Source organism: Melospiza melodia, chromosome 8 (assembly GCF_035770615.1).
Source record: "Melospiza melodia melodia isolate bMelMel2 chromosome 8, bMelMel2.pri, whole genome shotgun sequence".
Classification (NCBI taxonomy): Eukaryota; Metazoa; Chordata; class Aves; order Passeriformes; family Passerellidae; genus Melospiza; species Melospiza melodia.
The window spans coordinates 15,482,095-15,501,178 of NC_086201.1; the positions used below are offsets into that span (position 1 = coordinate 15,482,095).

Consider the following 19,084-nt stretch of genomic DNA (forward strand, 5'->3'; position numbering starts at 1 on the left):
CAGAGGAGGTGCTGATGTGTGAGCCCTGGGTCTGTTAGAGAGCCTTTCCTTCCCCTCTCCTCACAGCCCACCATTTCCCAGTACTGGGCCCTGTTTCTCTGGTCTCCTTGGCGACAATCTCATCTCTCCTCGGCTTCTCTCCAGCACCTGAAAATAGCCTCCGAAAGTGGAGATGCCTGCTCCCTTCCCTGCTGCCAGCACCCACGATGGCCAGGCTGGAGCCAGGCTGGTCTGCTCAGCACAGCTGTAAGGGTCTGGCCCCATGGGCCCCTGCACCACTGCGGGACTTGGACCACCCTGTGAGCCAGCACCGAGCTCGTCCCTCCTCTTCCTGCCTGCTCTGAGGCAGCACCAGGGAACTCCTTGTACCTTGCCATGGGCCTGTATCCAGCTGTCCCCTGCAGCCAGAGCTGTCCCTTTGGCCCTGTAGCCACCAACCCTGCAGCCAGCCCACAGCCTCCCAGAAATAGAAATCGGAGCCGGGAGCGGGCAGAGGGCGAGCAGGAGGGAATGGCCCCACGGCAAGGAAGGAGGTTACCCCACAGGTCGGGCCGTGGGAGCAGGGTCACCGCAGGACAGTGAGCTGCAGCAGGATCCGGGGCAGGGACAGGCAGGGCTGGGCAGCGCCGAGGACAAAGGGTCCGCATCCCCCCAGCCCGTGGCTGGATCCAGCCATTCTCCAGCATCCCCGTGGAGAGGGGAACGCTGTGTCCCCCACCGCGGCGGGGCCGGGCAGCACGGGGCAGGCTGGGCCGCGTCCCGACGGCGCGGAGCACCGCTCCTGGAGGACGGGGGACGCGGAGCGGGGTGTCCCTCCGCTCTCTGCCCACAGCCATCCCTCCATCGCGCCCTCCCTCGGGTGCCCAGGGCCAGCGCTGCCCCCGGGGCCGCCACCACCTAGTTCAGCCCGAGGCTGCTCGGTGGCTGCGGGCGCTGCTCGGCGGTGTCGGCCGTGTCCCCCCCCCCGCGGCGGTGGCGGTGGGGGCATGGCTGGCATTGCTCGCTGACACTCTATCTGCCAGGGCCGCGCCAGCCGCGGGCCCAGAATAGCAGCGCTGCCCCGCAGATAGCATGGAGCGGCTCCGTGGCCCCGCCGCGTCCCAGGTACCGTAAGGCTGGGTGGGGGGCGCGGCACGACAGACCCCCGACTGGGGACAGGCCACCCCGGGGGCGGGAGAATGTGGGCGGCTGACGGGCCCCTTCCCTCCGACATGCAGCCCTGGGGACAAGGACGTCCTTGTCCCAGCTGTGCCAAGCCCCTTGGGAATGGTCGGGGCAGGTGGTGCAGGGTCTCTTCCTTCTCCGTGTTGGCTCTAGGCTCCTTAGGGAGTGGTGGTCCCCGTCTCCGTGCCTTCATTATTTTAGGGTGGCTGTAAACTTTGGCTCTGTCAGGAAGATTTGTGGCTCTTCCCTCTGCATGTGCTACTGTGTTAAATAGGGTCTCCTGGGGACTGAGGGAACGGGGTCAGCCATCCGGCGCTGTGTATTCCCTTCTTCCTTGGGCTGCTGCTTTGTTTAGTATAGGTTTCCTGGGATGGACCTGGTCCCCGGGAGGGACCAATGGGGTTGGTGAGGCTCTCTGCATAGGAAGAAGTGAGAATGGAATTTACACCTTGGGATTGGGAGAGGATGGGTGCAGAGCCGCTGTGGGACATGCTTGGCTCCAGCAGCCGAGAGAGAAGGCAGGAGGTCCTGCCATCCATGCTTTGTCCTGCTCTGGAGAGCCCTGCTGTCTCCCCAGAGCAGGAGGACGAGCTGGGCGTCCTGGACTGGAGCTGCCATGGAGACTCTGGGGGTCCTGGGCTGGTGGGGGGTGCCCACATCCGCACCCTGAAAAGACAGTTCTCTCTGCCTGGCTTGGGTGGGCAGAGCAGCTGGGTGGGTGCAGGCAGAATCCATGGGTGGGGAAAAGATTGAGTTGGCTCCTGCTGACCCCTGCTCACTGTGTGCCCACTCAGGTGGCGCTGCTGGATGCTGTTGCATGCCCTGAGGAGGAAGGTGGGTAGCAGGAAGAGTCTAGGTATGTAGGAGGGGGGACTTCCTTACCTTGTGACAAGTGCATTGGTTCTCTGCCCACCCTGCCCATACCCCTCTCCTCAGCTGGAGTCTGCCCCAGGCTGGAGAACGGCTATGGAGAACTGTTCCTGTGGAATTGGGAACAGGGGGCTCTGTCAGCAGCACCCCCTGCTCCCCCCAGGCAGGAGGGTGCTGAGACCCAGCAGCTGAGACCCAGCAGCTCAGCTTACTGGCTAGGGCTGGGCTGACTTTGCCTGCAGGGTTTCCGAAGGCTGTATGCCCCAGGGAGGAGGAAGAGGAGGAGGAAGAATACAGGAGACCTGTCACCTTCACACTGGGAAATGAGATACTGGGGCTGGGCCCAGAGACCGAGTTTCAGACCCCTGATGCTGAGGTCTATATGCACTTCTTGAGGAGCCACTGCTGCTATGATGCCATCCCCACCAGCTGCAAGCTCGTTGTCTTTGACATCTCCCTGGAGGTGATAACCTGGGGGATGAGTGGGGATGGGCAGTGAAGAGGCAAGCTTGGGGATCCTCTGAACCCCTCTGCACTCTGCCAGCAGATCAAGAAAGCCTTTTTGGCACTGGTGGCCAACGGGGTTCGTGCTGCCCCGCTCTGGGACAGCAAGGCGCAGAGCTTTGTGGGTGAGTGGCAGAAGCGATGCCTGGCCCCAGCCCCTGCCTGGCCGAGCGGGCACAGGCAGTGCTGCCAGCCCCACGTGTCTCCACAGGGATGCTCACCATCACCGACTTCATCAACATCCTGCACCGCTACTACCGCTCACCTCTGGTGAGTGCCACGAGGAGGGATTGGGGGATCAGGACACACATGGGGCAGGGAGTGGCTGTCCCCACCACTCCTGGTCCCTTCTTAATTGCTAGACAATGACCAGGGGATGATTCCGGGCCAGATCAGCATCTACTTGTTGCTCCCCTGCTTGGCCCACAAAATTTAATCCCTGTGTTTGGGTGATGGGGCACGATGCCCAAGGAAGGGGGCAGTGTCTCAGAGTGCCCTCAGTCCCCCATGGAGCCATCACGACCAGGGCATTTCCCTGCCTCCAGGTGCAGATCTACGAGGTGGAGGAGCACAAGATTGAGACCTGGAGAGGTAAAAAACATGTGGGTGGCTGGGCTGATGTTGTCACACAGGGCATGGAGGTGGGCTCTGGGATTGTGGGGCTGCCAGAGGGGGCTGGAGGACCTCCTCTCATAGCTCTCTCCCTTGGCAGAGGTGTACCTGCAGGGCTCCCTCAAGCCACTGGTCTACATCTCTCCGAGCAATAGGTGAGAATCTGTCCGCTGAGGGGGAGCACACCCCTTGCAGTGGGATGTGTGCACCTGAACACAGCTCTATCCCACCATGATGTCCACATCACCCACAGCCTCTTCGATGCTGTCTACTCCCTGATCAAGCACAAGATCCACCGCCTGCCTGTCATTGAGCCTGTCTCGGGCAATGTCCTGCACATCCTGACGCACAAGCGCATCCTCAAGTTCCTCCACATCTTTGTGAGTGCTGGGGCTCTTTGTGCACACTCATGGCTGGTGTCACAGGCAAGGGTGTCAAGGTACATGCAGGTGCCAGCCCAGCCCTGCCCTGTCCCATTGAAGGCTTCTACCATCCCCAAGCCACGCTTCCTGAAGAAAACAGTGCAGGAACTGTGCATTGGCACCTTCCGTGATCTGGCCGTCGTGGCTGAGACTGCCCCAGTCCACACTGCCCTGGAGATTTTTGTGGATCGCCGTGTCTCCGCCTTGCCTGTCATCAATGATGCTGGTACCTGGGGAGGGAAAATGTGACGTCCTCATCTCCCTCTGCTAGCAGCTCCAGCACCATCCCTACCCAAAACCCCTCTCCTGGCCCTTGGGCTGCCCCTTGGGTGTGGGAGGAACATGGCAGGTGGTCCCTAGGGCTCCTTCTGCAGCCCCTGCTCTGTTTCTCTTTGCAGGGCAGGTGGTTGGCCTGTACTCGCGGTTTGATGTCATTGTGAGTACCCTGCGTGTGTGCATGTCCAGGCTCAAGTCTGGCCCCTTGCATGCACTGGTGGGGTCCTTATACCTGTCTGTGCCCATGCCAACCCACTCCACATGCATTGTCATGCACATGCCAGTGCACATTTTCTCTGTGCATCTCCTGGGCTTGGTGTCCCCTCTCTGGTGGCAGAATGGGGTGCAAGGACACCTTGGGGTGCTGAATGGGGACACATCTATCACAGCACCTGGCAGCCCAGAAGACCTACAACAACCTGGACATCAGTGTGAGGGAGGCGCTGCGGCAGCGCAGCGTCTGCCTGGAGGGGGTCCTCACCTGCTACCCCCACGAACCCATGGAGGACATAATTGACCGCATTGCCAAGGAGCAGGTGAGTGGCCGGGTGCCCCGTGCCAGCCACGGCTGCCAGCTGCCCAGCCTGCCCGTGATGCTCTGCCTGCACCCACAGGTCCATCGCCTGGTTCTGGTGGATGAAAACCGCTACCCGCGGGGCATCGTCTCCCTCTCTGACATCCTGCAGGCCCTTGTGCTCACTCCTGCAGGTATTGATGCTCTTAACTCTTAGCCCACGGTGCTCCATCTTTCTCCACTTGCACCCTCAATTTCTCTCCATTTCAGGTAGGTGCCACCCCCGCATTGCTGTGTGCCTGTCCCCTCCCTGCTGCTGGGGCTCCTGCCTCTGCCCCTGCCCCATCCAAAGTGATCCTGGGGGATGGAGGAGGCTGGGGCTGGGGTCTGGCAGCGCTGGGTGCCCAGGTGGGGACAGCAGGATGCAGAGGCTGCTTGTCCCAGGGGTACACAAGGATCACAGGGATCCCTGATGACTGTGAGGAAGGATGAGGGCACCTTCCATGGAGACACTGCCAGAATCCCATTCAGGCAGTGTGTGGAATGCAGGTTTTGCAGGTCCCTGGGCTTTGGGCTAGATGAGGGTTTTGGGGTGTGATGCACCCCAAGATAAAAGCCTATTTTTTATCTTGCCTCATTCCCCTCCTGAGACCTGAGCACCTCCAGTGCCATTCCCAAGGGACACAGAACGGACAGACCCCCACTCACACACCCCGGACCTGCTGCCCACCACCAGCCATAAACAAAACGTGGCCAGCCCATGGGCTCCAGCTGGCAGAGCCCCCCACCCCCTCCACTTGCAGCAGCCCCAAAACTGTCTGTTCCAGAGACAGGGCTCACTCCCAGGTGGCACTGGAACCACACTGCCTGGCCACCTGCAGCCGGCTCTGCTCACCCACTGCCTGGTGAATCCTCACTGGCTAGGGACGGGCATGGTCCTGGCACTCACTGTTGCACCTCTGTAGGGGTGAAATGAGGAGGGGGGAGCTGGCTCCAGTTCCCAACTGCTTCCCAAAGGTAATTATGCTTTTTGGGGTGGTGGTGGGCAATGGGTTGGGACAGGCCTGTGCATACCAGTTCCCCTAGCAATGCCCACCTGTTCTGCACAGAAGGTGACTGGGAATGGTGTGTGTTAGCCATAAATGGAATATCCCCTTTGCTCCCCTCCCCCTATCACAGTGCCTTTGCTCACCCTGTCCCTGATGCCCACAGGGGCGGCTGTATCAGGAGCTGCAGGGGGCCACTGAGATGTCCCATGCCAGCCAAGCTTCCCTCCCTCCTACCCCAGGGCTTGCATACAAGCAAGGACTGGAGGAAAGACCCCAGTGACCACTGGGATGTTGGAGGGGCCATGTCACAGGGTGGCCAGTCCAGCACTCATTGGGGGTTATGGTCTCACACGCCCTCTTGCCCCACAGGCATCAATCGATCCTCACTCTGAAGACACCAGGGAAATGCCAAGTCTTGTCTGACTTGGGGATCTCCTGCATGACCTGTGAGAAGGAGGCTTGGGCCCAAAGGCTCTCTGTGGGGAGGACATGCCTGTTCACCCCAGTCCTCGGGCTCGTCTTGAGTCCAGGGCTAGATCCTGCCGGTCTTGGAGAGGCAGAGACACTGACAATGGGACCCAGGGGTGCCTCCTGCCAGTGAGCACACAGCGATGCTCAGTGGGCACTATGCTGAGGGGCTGCAACATGCTTGCAGCTGGGCAGAGCCCCATACAGCCCCAGAAGACCTGGCCACCCTCTGCCATCCTGCTGATGGATCTGAGTGTTTCTGTTGTGGCTCCCTCCTAGTGAACACAGTCCCGCTGTCTGTGCTCGGTGCCTGGTAGCGTAGGCTCAGCTGCACACACAGGCTTTTTTATTTTAGGGTCACACGGGGCTGGAGCTCTCTGGCAGAGGCACAGCCCATGCCAGAGCTGGCAGCGGGATGGGCACTTGCATGGAGACCCTGTGCACGTTTTGGGGTGGGCAGGGGATATTTATTTATTTGTTAGTCTGTTCAGCCTTGCTGTAACAAAACAGCCTGATCGAAGAATTGCCTCTTGCCTTTCTGGGGTAAAGCTGGGCATGACTCCTCTGGAGGGAACCAGGCTGGGGAAGGGGTACTGGCTGTTTGCCAGCAAGTTTGGCACTGGCAGAGCAGTAACTCGGGGGTAGAACCGAGGGGATGGGGACACAGGGCATGCAGTCTTAATCATCTTGGTGGTGTGCAGGTCCCTCCCGGGACACACTGAGGGACAGAAGCTTTGGTATCAGCAAGGTTTCTGCCTGCTGCTTCCCTCAGTCCAAGAAGCAGGAAAGTATGAGGGGCTCACTGTTAAAAATGTCCCATGCCCCATCCCTCGAGGCCTCTGGGCAAAAGGCAATGTATCCCGTGCCTGTGGCTGCTACCAGCTGTGAGCCTTGCAATGGTCCTGGCTTGGGGGTAGGGGTTGCTGAGCTGATCTTTCTTGTCCTGCTTTGCCTGCAGTGAGCCCTGCCATTCCTGTTACCCCATATCAGCATCTCAGCGCAATAAAGGCTGACATGGAAAGTCCCAGGAGCTCAACACCTCTCCTGAGCAGGCTGGCTCTGCCAGGGGATGCAATACCAGTCCTGGGTGGTGACAGGCCTCCTCCCATCATGAGGAATGTGTTATTGCTGGGCTTTCCCAGGACCATGGCTGGCTCTGTCCCTTGGGAAAGGTGCAAACCCCAAACACCACCAGCACTCAACCCTCCCCTGGGGGCAAGGGGAAAAGTGAGGCACAGAGAAGTTTCTGAGGCCAAGGTCAGCTGTTCAGAGAGGACCCAGATGTCCTGGCTCCAGGCACAGATCCACGCGCAGCTACACAAGGACAGGACGAAGGAGACACCGAATGGCTGCAAGCCCCCTCCCTGCTTTCCCCCAGCCCCAAAAGAGCTCCCGGGTTCCTCACACAGCCCAGCTGGGCACGGGATGGGTGGGACACAACCCCCCTGCAGTGTGTCAAAGGCACAGCAGTTCCCCCAGCCTCCTGCTGATTTTGGGCAAGGGGCTACTAGTGGCCCAGGGGTGATTTGGGTCAATCTCTCATCCCCCCCACCTTTCCCACTGTGGGGCTGTGAGCCCCCTGGCCCAAGCTGGCCAGGGAAGGCGTATGCGTTCCTGTCCTCCTTGTGGGGCAGTAAGGGGGATCTCCATCTGGCACCCAGGGTGGGGGTGGACGTGCAGTCAGGGGGCTCCCGGGCGAGCGATGAATTCCAGGTTGATGGGCTTGTCAGCCACCAGGACAATGCGGGACACAGATGTCACTTCTACGCCACGGGGGTCCGGCCGCACCTCAAATGCCTGGATCATCTGTGGGGAGAAGAGGAGTTGGCAGTGCCTCAGGGACTCTCTGGGATGCATATCCCAGCTCATGGCAAGACACCCGAAGTGGAGGGATCCCTACTTACCCTGGCAAGGGCCAGGTGCATCTCCAGCTCAGCGATGCGGCGCCCGACACAGGCACGGACCCCGTAGCCAAAGGGGATGGAGCTGAAGGGGTGGTGAGGGGAGCCGTGCCCCCGGAGCCAGCGCTGGGGCAGGAACCGCTCGGGCTCGGGGAAGTAGGTCTCATCATGGGACATCGCGTAGTGCGCCAGGACAAAGAGGGTCTGCAGGGGGAAACTGGGGTTTAATGACCCCACTGAGTGCAGAGGGGGTCCCCACAGCACGGCCCTCACTCACATTCTTGGGGAAGAGGTAGTCTCCGATGACAATGTCCTTCTCATAGAAGACCCTGGCGTTGGTGGGCACCACAGGGTAGACTCTGGGATATGGAGAGAGTTAGTGGGGGAGCAGAACTCATCTGGAGAGAGCGAGATGAGACACGAGGACAAGGCTCAGCAGCTCCCCAGGGGAGAGGTGGATATTCACAGTCCAGAGGGACTGAAATCCAGCCTTGCCTCCTGCCTGGTTGGTGCATCTCCCCTGGAGAAGGGGCTGGTGACCAGGACCTCAGGGCAGGGACAAGGCTGGGATATACCTCAGAGTCTCCTTGATGATGGCCCGAAGCATCGGCAGCTTGGGGATATCCTCAGCAGCAGGAAACCGGTCGGGAGGCACAACAGCTTTCAGCTCCTGGTACAGGGTCTCCTGGATGTCTGGGTCCCGGGAGAGGTGGTACAAAGCCCAGGACAGCGTGTTGGAGGTCTGGGGAGTGGAGCACCAGGGGGAGTGAAGAAACTGGGGCCAGTACCTGAGCAGCCTTATGCCAAGCACAGCATCAGTACGGCACCAGAGAGCCCCTGCTCTGGTATGCAGAAAAGTCAGGGGTGAGGGGCAGCAAGCACAGGGGAGAGGGAGGCAGGGAGCAGGATACAAAGCAGAGCAGAGGATGGGGTCTGTATTGACCAATTCCTGAAGGTTTGCCCCTGTGGAGCATCAGTCCCAACTGGGCTAGAGCTCACAAGGGCTGGGTGGAGCATGGCCCCATGGGCTCCCCTGGGCATGGAGCACAGCAGGGATCCCCTGACAGCAGCTGCCTGGCTCTCACCGTGTCCACACCAGCCAGCAGCAACTCCGCCACGCTGCCATAGACCTCATCCAGGCTGAGTCTGCCACTGGCCAGCAGGTAGCTCAGGTAGCCAGACACCTCCGTGCCACGCTCCACCTGCCCCTCCAGCTCCTCCATCTTTCGGTCAATCAGTTTCTTGCCTGCAGGGACAGAGAGCAGGAACCAGAGCTGACAGAGCAAGGGCTGCCAAAAAGACATTTGGCCAGGGACTGCCCTGCTTTTGAGGGTCTTTAGGGAGTACAGTGCCACCACACTGGACCCCCACTGTCACCGCTCACCAAAGGCGAAAATGGTGTCCCAGCTGTCCAGGTAACGGTCCCAGAAGGGCAGCACCTTGCGGCTCCATCGGGGCAGGACGGTGGCAAAGATGGAGTTCTTGAACATGAGGTTGATGGAGTCAATGAAGTGCTGGGTCTCAGGAGGGACCTGCTGCTTGAGGCACCCGATGCGGGTCTCAAAGAGGATGTAAGAGATGCCTGTGGGGGACAAACAGCATCCAGACCTCTGGCGGAATGGGAACAGTGGGACAGGGCGGGGGTGAGGGAGAGGACACCCCTACCTTCCAGGGCAAAGCGGTAGAGCAGGTTGGCCACGTCCCCCACCAGCACCCCCGAGGGGCTGCGGCTCCGCTCCTCCCGCAGGCGCACCATCAGGTCTGACACCACCTCCCCGATGGCGTCCGCGTACAGCAGCGCCTCCGAGGGCTTCAGCAGCCGCTTGTTGAGCACCTGGCGCAGGCGGTACCAGCGCTCCCCTTCCCTGCGTGGGGACGAGGTTCAGCGCCGGGGGCACGGACGGGCAGGGGGCAGTGGCTGGCAGCAGTTCCCCAATCCCTGTGTGCACACTCCCCACCCAGGCTGGAGCCATCCCAGGGGTAATTCTGCCCGCCATGGACATGCCCTTCTGCTTGGTGGGGACAGGCAGCTTGCAGGAGCGGGAGTAATGCCAACGGGCACCTGGGCCCTGCACCTAGGGGAGGGGCAGGAGATGTGTGCTGGCCCAGAGAGCGCAGCCAGGGCGGGACTCACTCGGTGAAGGGTCCGTAGGGCAGGCGCCGGGTGTCCCGGTGCTCCTTCCACAGCGCCATGTCGCTCCGCATCGGGTACTTGCCCTCCTGCCGCAGCAGCTGCTCCAGCACCACTGGGCTCCCAATGTTGATGTTCCTATAATGTCCGAAGGTTGACTTCCAGATAGGTCCATAGAGGCGTCGGGATATCACCTGTGATGCACAAAGCATGGCAGGGTCAATGGGACAAGCTACGCCAGATCCTCCCTGCCCCAACCCTGAATGTGCCTATCTGCACCCATCCCATGGACCCCTCAGCATCACCTCAGCTCAAGCACCTGCCTCTGATGCCCCCAAGCTGGCAGCATCCTTGAAGTGCTCTGCAGATGGCCTGGGCTGGTGTCTCCAGGCTCATTTCCTCTCCCAGCACTAAGTACACCAGGCACTGACCCCTCAGCACAGACTGGCACATCCTTCACCCACCCCAGAGATTCAGAGACAGCCTGGTGGGTCTTTTGGGGAAGGATGACCAAGAAGGGACAGCAGGCACAGAGACAACTGCCAAGCACAGGAGTGTGCTGAGATGCAGGACCATTGCAGCAACCACCAGCAGGACTAAGTCCTGCTGCTTCCAGCATGGCCCCAGCTCTGCTTAACCTGGGGACAACAGTCGCTGAGTGGGTCCTTGAACTCACCACCCAGTAAGGATGGTTAATGATCAGCAGTGGGAGGACAGCACCAGGCTAGGGCATGACTGGGCTGCTCCCAGAACAGGCTGTCACGTCCAGGGCATGGCCCTGGGGCCACAGGCTCACCAGCCAGCTAGGGGATGTTCACCAACATCAGCCCTGCTCTGGGCCCTGTTGGCTGCAGCTCCCTTCTCCTTGTCTGCAGCCACAGGTGCCATGCCTGCTGCCCTGGCCGGGAGCACCGTGACCTCCAAGTGCATCCCTTGGGGGCAGCTGGGCAGCCCTTTGCAAATGGATCTGCACAGGGCCACGTCCAAAGGCAACTTTCCATCGCACCCAGGCACTGCCAGAGCCCCTGCAGAGCATGGCCAAGCACGGGGGGATGCAGGGGACTTAGCAGGCAAGCCCTGGTCCCCATTCCCCTTGGCTGCGGGGATGCACGTGGTACAATCTCCCTTGGTGACTGTCTGCATCGCAGCCTGTGCCTGGATTCAGCTGGATTCGTCACCACGGGGAGACGTTCCTCGTTCCTCGTGCATAGTGGCAGGAGGAGGAGGAGGGATGGCTGCCCCAGTATGCAGGCAGCTCCTGGGCATGGGGCAGCTGTGCCCCGGCTTGGAGCCTGCCCACCAGCATCTGCTGGCAGCCAGGACCTGACACAGTGCAGGCCTTGGAGAGCTAGAGCTGCCTGGAAACGGGGAAAGGCACCTCCAGAGCATGTGGGCATCTTTCTGCAAAGCCAGGCTGTGTCCCAAGGGCAGGAGGGAGCTCCAGTGCCTACACCCCAAAACCCCACTGTCCTGAGACAGTCCCTTCTCCAACCAGCAGTGCCTGGTGCTCTGGGGTGCCAGGGAGGCCTGATCCTGCACGCTCCTCGGGCTGGTCAGAGCTCCAGGGCGCTGGAAGATGCCGCCTGGCTTGCAGCCAGCCAAGCCCATTGCTTGCTTCATCCGACGTATGAGGAAGTGTTGAGAGAAGAAAACAAATACCTCTGGCTACCCCTCCCCTGTCTTGTATCATCTGCCCAAAAACCAGCCCAGCCACCTGCACCCAAAACCGCTGCTCCCTCCAGCTGTCACAGCCGGGAGCCCAGGCATGCCAGGACCCTGTGAGATGCCCCCAAACCTTTGCCCTCAGCTGCCCGGCTGGTTCGGGAATGCTGGAACAGCCCTGGGCAGGCTGGACCCTCCCGAGGTCACTCGGTTCTGCCGGCCCCTCTCTGCCTGCTGCCCCCAGCATCGCCCTACGGCGCCGGGTGCCCCCCGCCGCCCAGCCCCTCTGCTCCCCGGCACTGCCGCCCCCGCTCAGCTCCCTGCCGTCACTTGTCGGCAGCTCACCCCCTCCCCGGAGCGCATCTCCCCCTGCCCCCAGCCCGCACCCACTCCCTCCCCTGCAAAGCCCCGGGTCCTGCACCCTCCCTGCAGCCCCCCGGCAGCCCCTCCATCCCACGCACCCCTCCGAACCCTCCTCCGCCGCTGCGCCCCCGAGCAGGGTGGCCAGGCCCCCGCGCAGCCCGAGCCCCGCACGCCCGCACCCCGGGCCGGGCTGCCCCGGCGCACCTGCAGCCGGTGCGTGTGCAGCAGGTAGCCCCGCAGGAAGAGCCAGACGAAAGTACGGAGCAGCCCCGGCCCCGGCAGCTCCTCCGGTCCCTTCAGCCGCGCCGGCCCCGCCGCCGCTGCCGCCGAGCCCCCGGTCCTGCGCGGCGGTCCCGGGCTGCTGCGCGGCGGCGGCGGTCGGGGGCGCAGGAGCAGCGGCAGCAGCGGCCACCGGGCCCCGCCGCTCGGGCCCGCCATGCTCCGTCGGCAGCGCACGGGACGGGGCGGGGCGGGGAGGCAGCGAGGGTGGTGGGGGGCGGCACCGGGGGCGGTGCGGGGGGCGGCGCGGGGGCGGCGACCGGGCACGGGCACCGGGGACCGAGCATCGCGCACCGGGTACCGCGCACCGGCGAGAGAATCGCGCACCCGCGGCGTTGCGCAACGGGTGCTGGCCCCGGCTGCTGCGCTCTGGGTGCGGGGTGCCGGCTGCTGCTCAGCGGGACCGGGCACGGGGCAGTCCGTACCGTGCGCCGGGCGCCGGCTGCGGCACACCTTCCACCGGGCCGCGCAGAGCGGCTACAGCGTGCTACGTACTCGGTACGGCGCACTGGGCACCGTGAGCCGCACACCGAGTACTGGACAGTGGTGACTGCTCAGCAGCATCGCGGATCAGGCAGCGGGTGCTGGGCGCTGGAAATGGCACCAGCGGTGCCCAGTGCCCCGTAGCAGGTACTGGGTGCCAGGTGTTGTGCCTGGTGGAGCTTTGCACGTGGCAGCTGGCAGCCAGCACTGGCGTGGCACGGCAGGTACGGCGCCCTGGCACCATGGAGCCTGTGGCACCGGGTGCTGCTGTATCCTGGGCATTGCATCCATAGGCAGTGGGTGCTGAGCATTGCACACCAGGCACGGGCACGAGGACTGGGCACAGCACCAGCCAGAGCACAACGTGTGCCAGCACTGGCATTGCACTCTGGCACTGGATTTCACATCCCAGACCCTGCACACCTTGCATCAGCTCCAGGTTCGCCACTGGGCTGCTCTTTAGGTCTGCTTGGCGTCCTGAGCCGTCCTGCCCTGCTTCTGTTCCCTGCCTGTCACCCCCCTGTGTCTGCCTCGTCCCCCAGCAGGGCAGGATGGTGCTGTGGGGATCTGGGTCCAAACTGTCCCAGGCTCTTTCTCACCACTTTCTCCAGGCACTGCCAGCCAGGACCATGGATGGGGAGACCTTGGTAAGCCCACTGTGGCTGCTGGCACCAAACTGGAGGAAGGTTTGGTATGTTTTCACGCCAGTGAGAGAACAGCGTCAGCTCCTGCCTCAGGCTGGTGCAGGCCAAGCTGTCCAGCCCGTGAGCAGGACCCTGCTGGGTGTCTGGGACCATGCATGCAGGACGTGTCTGCTCTGGCCAGCCTGGGACAGTGGGGCAGGCAGGACCCTGTCCCGGTGTCACTCCAGGGGTGTCCCACACCATGGGACATCAGTGCTGATCATTAACCGCCCTTATCGGGCATTGGGTACAAGGTCCTGCCAGGGAGGCTGAGTGAGGCTGGGCACGTATCTGGGAGCCCCGTGAGTGGCTGTTGTTGCCCTCGGTCCTGTCTCACCAGGGCGCCGGGAGTGTCCCGGGCCAGGCTCCAGGCTGATGCTTTGTGTGCTCCCTGCCAGCCGGACCGGGACTGGGGTGCAGGACACGGGCACCCCCGTGATTGTAGACACCCCTGAGACACCCCAGGCTGGGACAGCCAAGAACGAGCGCCTGCTGCCATCTCATGGCTGCTCACAGCCAGCTCTGTGCTTGCCCTGCCCCGGCCGGGTTCAGAGCCGGTGCACCAGGAGAGTCCCCGCCCGAGGACTTCTGTGAGCTCCCAGCCTGGGAAACTGAGACCCTGTAGCTCTCACTCCCCCAGGCAGAGGATGCCCTGGCCTCTCCCAGCCTGCTGTGCTTCCCTTTGCCGGGCAGTGGAACCCTGAGACCTCTTTCAGTTCAAAACAATTGCCACTTGCAAAAAGAGTGAAAACTACAGCTCCTGGTAAAGGGTCTCTCTCCATCTTTCTTATAAGCCCGTTTATATATTGAAAGGTTGCAATAAGATGTTCCTGAGCCTTCTCCAGGTTGCACAACAAAAATCTCAGCCTGTCTTCACGGGAGAGGTGCTCCAGCCCCCTGGTCATTTTGTAGCCTTGTCTGGCTCACCTGAACCTGCTCCAACAGGTTCATGTCTCGCACTGAGGACCCCAGAGCTGCTCTGCTTCAGGTGGGTTCTCCAAATGTGGAGTAGAGCAGGAGCAACCACCTTCCCTGCCCTGCTGGGCATGCTCCTTATTTTCCAGTCTCAGACGTGATCTGCAAGAGCACATTATCGACTCATTTACTGGTTTTGATCCACCAGTGCCTCTGACTCCTTCTCCACAGGGCAGCTCTCCATCCATCCATCCATCCATCCATCCATCCATCCATCCATCCATCCATCCATCCATCCATCCCGCAGACAAAACCAGTACTAGGGTCAGGCCCCGACCTGAGTTCAGGACCTCGCACTCGGCCTTGTGGAAGGACAGGCTGTACCACGGCAGCGACTCCCCGGGCCGGTCCCCGGGGCTCCCCACCCTGCTCGGGACGCGGAGCGGGGCGCCGTTATCCCGGCTCCTTCCCGCTCCCGCCGCTAGGCTGCGCTCCCCGCCCTCGCACGGCGGGACCGGCGGGGCCGCTGCCCGGGCTGTGCGGGAGGCGGCGCTGGGGGCCGGGAGGGCTCGGGGGATCAGCCCCTCTCAGAGTCTCCCGGCGGGGATTCCGAAGGGATCAGGCTGGGCCATGGCCCCTCCAGGCCGGAGGATGCCGCCCGGAGCCGGGGACACCGGCAGCTCCCGGGAGGTCCCGCAGCGCGGGGCCAGCCCAGCCTGGCGACAAGCGCGGCAGAGGCGGGAGAGCAAATGCTGTCTTCAGCCGGGGGGATGTGGAGCTGGGGGTGGCAGGTCACATCCTGTGTGTCACTTTGCCCCAGGGATGCTGTGACTGTACTCATGCCACAGAGCCATTGTCAGGTCCGACCTCATCTCCCTGGCAGGACCTGTGCGTGCAGAGTCAGGCACTGTGGGACCCCCTGCCCCTCTGTCCCTCAGCCATCCACCACACGCTGCTCATGGAGGATCCTGCCTGCTGGTCCTCCTCAGAGGGAGTGTCCCCTCCTTTATGTGACTTTGCAGTGTCACCCAGGAGCTGGAAATCTTTCCCAGAGCTGCATCCACTGACCCCGATTTGCTCTCCCACAAATGGGGGGAGGAAGTGGGGTGTCCCAGGGGAGGGCATCCCTTGACTCATCCGCAGGAAAGCCCAGGCTGTGAGAAGGCTGATCCTGGGACTGAGGACTGTAAACAGCCCAGAGCACTGAACTGGAGATAGCCTGTTACATCAACTGTGTGTCACCACACTGTCACTGCCTGAGTCATGAGCCACGCTGGGGACAGTGGGGCTGCAAAGGGGGACATGGGGATCAAGAGGAATGTGCACAGATCCCAGGTCTGGAGACAGCTGCTCTTCTCTGACACAAAGAGTTCAAGTGGGACCCTCTTGGCCCTCTCCCAAAGGTCCCCTTCCCCTCCTTTCACTCTGTCTGACCCCTCAGACCTGGGCAGAGGCCTGAGGGCAGCACAAAGCTTTTGAAATAAGAAGCAAATCAACCAGCATGATGGTGTGTCCCCCATGACCACCATGTAGGGCCCAGCACCTGGCAGAAGGCTCTGACCCAGGCTGCCCCTGCCTTGTGCCCCATGGGACCCTGGTGGGCCAGGAGCTTCCCCCGAGGACGTGAGAGTGGGATGCTGGAGAGAACCCGGGGCTGGCATGCTGTTATCACAGGAGACGGGAGGCAGCCCCAGGCTGCTCTCAAGTGCTCCTGGCTGATTAGTGACTTCAAGTGCCTATGGAGTTATTCTAAGTCAAGTAGGAGCAAAGGGAGCCGACCCGAGAGCAGCGCCGGGCTTTCCTGGAGTTTCCCAAATCACCTCTGCTCCCTGCCAAACTCTCCAAGACGGGGAGGTGTCTCCTCTTTTTCCATCTGCTCTCCCTGTCCCTTACTCCTCCTGCAAGAGGCTGTTTGCTCCAGCCTAAAGCAAACCTGATTTTATCTCCTGACTCCAGTTGCCTTGGCTGTGGGCCATGGTGGATGCCTCCCACGCAGAGGTTGTGAAGCCCATGCGGGGACCCGTGCACAGAGCGGGCTGTGTGAGCTGTGTGTGCCACATGACATCATGTTTACAGCCCCGGGGGCCCAAGGACAGCGGCATCGCTCGCAGCCCAGATATGCATGTCCTTCCCATGGATGGACAGATGGACGCGTGGGGAGCTGGAGCGAGTGGGACTGGCCACACACCCATGCCTCCCTGAGGAGCGGTGGTTTCAGCTTTGTTGCTCTGCAAGCCAGTTTCCTTGGCCTCAGTTTCCCCTTTGGCCAGTGGAGAGTGGATTCTGTGCTAGCAGTGAGGGTGCACTGCTGCAGCAGCATGAGGTCAGGCCTTCAAATTGTTGTGCAGCGAGAATGGCAAATTTTCTCCCCTTGGGACGTGGATGTTCCCTTCTCTACGAGGACACATGCTGTGTGAAACTTAGGTTGTTTGGAAAGAGCAACAATGTCCAGAGTTACAGGCTAAAGAGTGCTGCTAGGGCCTTTTTTTCTCCTGTCCATCTGTCCATCCATCCATCTATCCACACTCGCAAGCAGCTTTCTCACAGCCATCTCCTGAGCTTTCTATACACTCACCCATCCATCCATCAACAAATGCATACATTACTCTTCCCATCCAGCCCCCTTACCTGTCCAGCCAGGGCTACCAACCCATCCATCCATCCATCCATCCATCCATCCATCCATCCATCCATCCATCCATCCATCCATCCATCCATCCATCCATCCATCTCCTGCCTGTCAGTGCCTAAGGGATGACCATCCCTCCCCGGGTGTGGTGTGTGCTCACAAGTGTGTGCACATGTGTGTGTGTGGGTCATGGCCATGCAAAGTGCTGTGGGTTGTCCCAGGCCATGTCCAGCCATGGGGCAGGGCCAGGAGTGCTGGCCAGGGGGAGGGGGACTTGTCTAATTTAAGAATGGGCCCTACAGTCGCTGTCAGCACCGGGCTGCTGTCATCTGGGGACAGGTCCTCATCAGCTCTGCTTGCCGCCCGCCAGCCTGACATGAAAGGGCTCTGCACCCCGATAAGGCCCCAGACACTTGGTCCCAGAGGTGGGCAGCTCTGTGGCCAGGCCTGGGGGACCCTGAGGAGTAAGTTCTAGCATGGCCGTCCCCAAATTCACTGTCACTTCAGCACCATGTGGCTTGTTTGTTTGCATCAGTTGGGAGCCCAGCCCTGGGGGCCACCCTCCACTCTGAGCCCTGGATCATGCCCTGTGTCACCACCATCTCCCACTGGTGACATAACCCCAGGGAGGGCACCATCCTCATCATCCCCCTGGCTGCCACAGGCCTGTCTGCTGGCTGCTACCCTGCACTGGAGTCCCCCAGCTGTGAGCAGCCATGGATGGGGACCGTGTTGTTTTAATAAGATCATTCTGCTCCTGCCGTGAGGTCGCAACCCGGGCTTATGACATCACAGCGCGCTGCCATGGAAATGCCGGGATGTCACAAACACAGCTCGATGACCTCACTGCAGGAGCAGCAGAGGAGGCCAACGTGGGTTTGATTGCCAATGTCCTCAGGAATAAAGGAGGGGAGGGACGCTGGGAAAGTATGCGGCCGCTGAGCGCCGGGGTGTTTGGGTTGGAAATGGCCACGCTTTCCCCACAGCAGGAAAGGCCCATTACTTCCTCCCCTGTCCGCTCCCTCCCAGCAGCCAGAGCCCCCCCAGCCTTGTGGCTGTGGGGTAGGAGGGCTGTTGGAGCAGGGCACCCCCATCCATGCCTTTGGCTGGGCATGAGAGACAGAGCTCAGCAAGTACCAGGGCACCAGCCTAGAGACAGAGGGAGGTCAGTGGGGGGTGCAGGATGGGCCACTCAGGGGATGCTTTGTCTCACAAGCAGGCTGGGGATCCCTGGGGATACTGTCACAAGAGGCAGAGTGCGCTGGAGTCCAGGAGAGGTCTCCTCTTCCTCAAGAGGACTTCAAAGTCACACTGCTATATGGGGATGATTCCCCAACACAGCACCCTCAAAACTGGACCTCAAAGCACCTCTTGGCTGGGCCCAATAAGTGTCCCCTCCCCAGCCCATAACCAACAACTTCTAGCTGGGGACCCCGCAGCCCCTCTGTCCCATCACCCCTACCGCAGCTGAGCTCTATGTCCTTTGCCACTGGGAGAAACATGGCTGGTTGGGGGGCACCCGTCCCCCCAGCTCTCTGTTGCAGGGGTGCAGGGGTGCCTGCTCTCCCCCTGCATCCTCCATCATTAATTTCCATCAGTGGCCAAGTGGGGCCGGGGCTGCCTGGGGGTGGCCGAGGAACACGGCGCTTTCCCCTGATAGCAAAAATAAATACATTAAAATTCTTGCAGGAGGCAGAAGAATGCGGGACGGCAGGAAAAAATTGTTTTATAATTTGTAATAACACAAAAGCCGGGGGGGGGGAGTGCGCTGCGAGAGGAGAGGAAAGGCAGAGACAAAGGATCAGCTGTGATGGTGGAGGCTGCTTCAGAGTGGCAGTGGCATCCCAGTCACCCTGGATTAGTATGACCACTGTCACCTTGTCCCCTGAAGTACGTGTGCCTTTGGGTCTTGTTGCAGAAGGGGAGGAAGCAAGAAAATTACCGGGACTGAGTGAATAGACAACCACTCCCCACCTGCTCAAGCAGGTCTCAGCATCTCTGAGCCTCAGTTTCCCCTTGCTAAAGGAGAATTTTTATGCAGCTGTGAGAAAAGCTGTGAAATAGGGGCAAACTCCTGGCATACACCCCATCCCAGGTCCTCTGATCCAGACACAGGGCAAGGAGCCCACCTTTGTCCACTCTGCCCCACAGCCCCTCTA

The 19,084-nt window shown here is 61.3% G+C and overlaps 2 protein-coding genes across 6 annotated transcripts; one reads left to right on the forward strand and one right to left on the reverse strand.

Moving 5' to 3' along the window:
• Window positions 1-1,024: 1,024 nt before the first annotated feature.
• Window positions 1,025-6,915, forward strand: PRKAG3 (protein kinase AMP-activated non-catalytic subunit gamma 3). 5 transcript variants are annotated; one of them, XM_063161907.1, is made up of 13 exons: window positions 1,025-1,104; window positions 1,959-1,998; window positions 2,277-2,497; window positions 2,579-2,663; window positions 2,750-2,808; window positions 3,084-3,129; window positions 3,251-3,305; window positions 3,404-3,530; window positions 3,633-3,798; window positions 3,971-4,008; window positions 4,238-4,384; window positions 4,463-4,632; window positions 5,781-6,915. In XM_063161907.1, exons 1-12 carry the CDS (start codon window positions 1,072-1,074, stop codon window positions 4,577-4,579), a joined length of 1,134 nt encoding a protein of 377 aa, XP_063017977.1. In that variant the 5' UTR covers window positions 1,025-1,071; the 3' UTR covers window positions 4,580-4,632; window positions 5,781-6,915. The 5 variants fall into 5 exon arrangements, with proteins under 5 accessions (XP_063017977.1, XP_063017979.1, XP_063017975.1 ...); XM_063161909.1 differs by having other exon boundaries at window positions 3,651-3,798; XM_063161908.1 differs by having other exon boundaries at window positions 1,026-1,104; window positions 2,582-2,663.
• A 207-nt stretch (window positions 6,916-7,122) lies between these two features.
• Window positions 7,123-12,374, reverse strand: LOC134421238 (sterol 26-hydroxylase, mitochondrial). Its single transcript, XM_063161903.1, has 9 exons — window positions 12,141-12,374; window positions 9,915-10,105; window positions 9,446-9,645; window positions 9,165-9,362; window positions 8,866-9,026; window positions 8,356-8,522; window positions 8,058-8,139; window positions 7,784-7,984; window positions 7,123-7,685 (listed from the first exon to the last, which is right to left on the reverse strand). The coding sequence occupies exons 1-9, from the start codon at window positions 12,372-12,374 to the stop codon at window positions 7,560-7,562; spliced, it is 1,560 nt and encodes a 519-aa protein (XP_063017973.1). The 3' UTR covers window positions 7,123-7,559.
• Window positions 12,375-19,084: the final 6,710 nt, after the last annotated feature.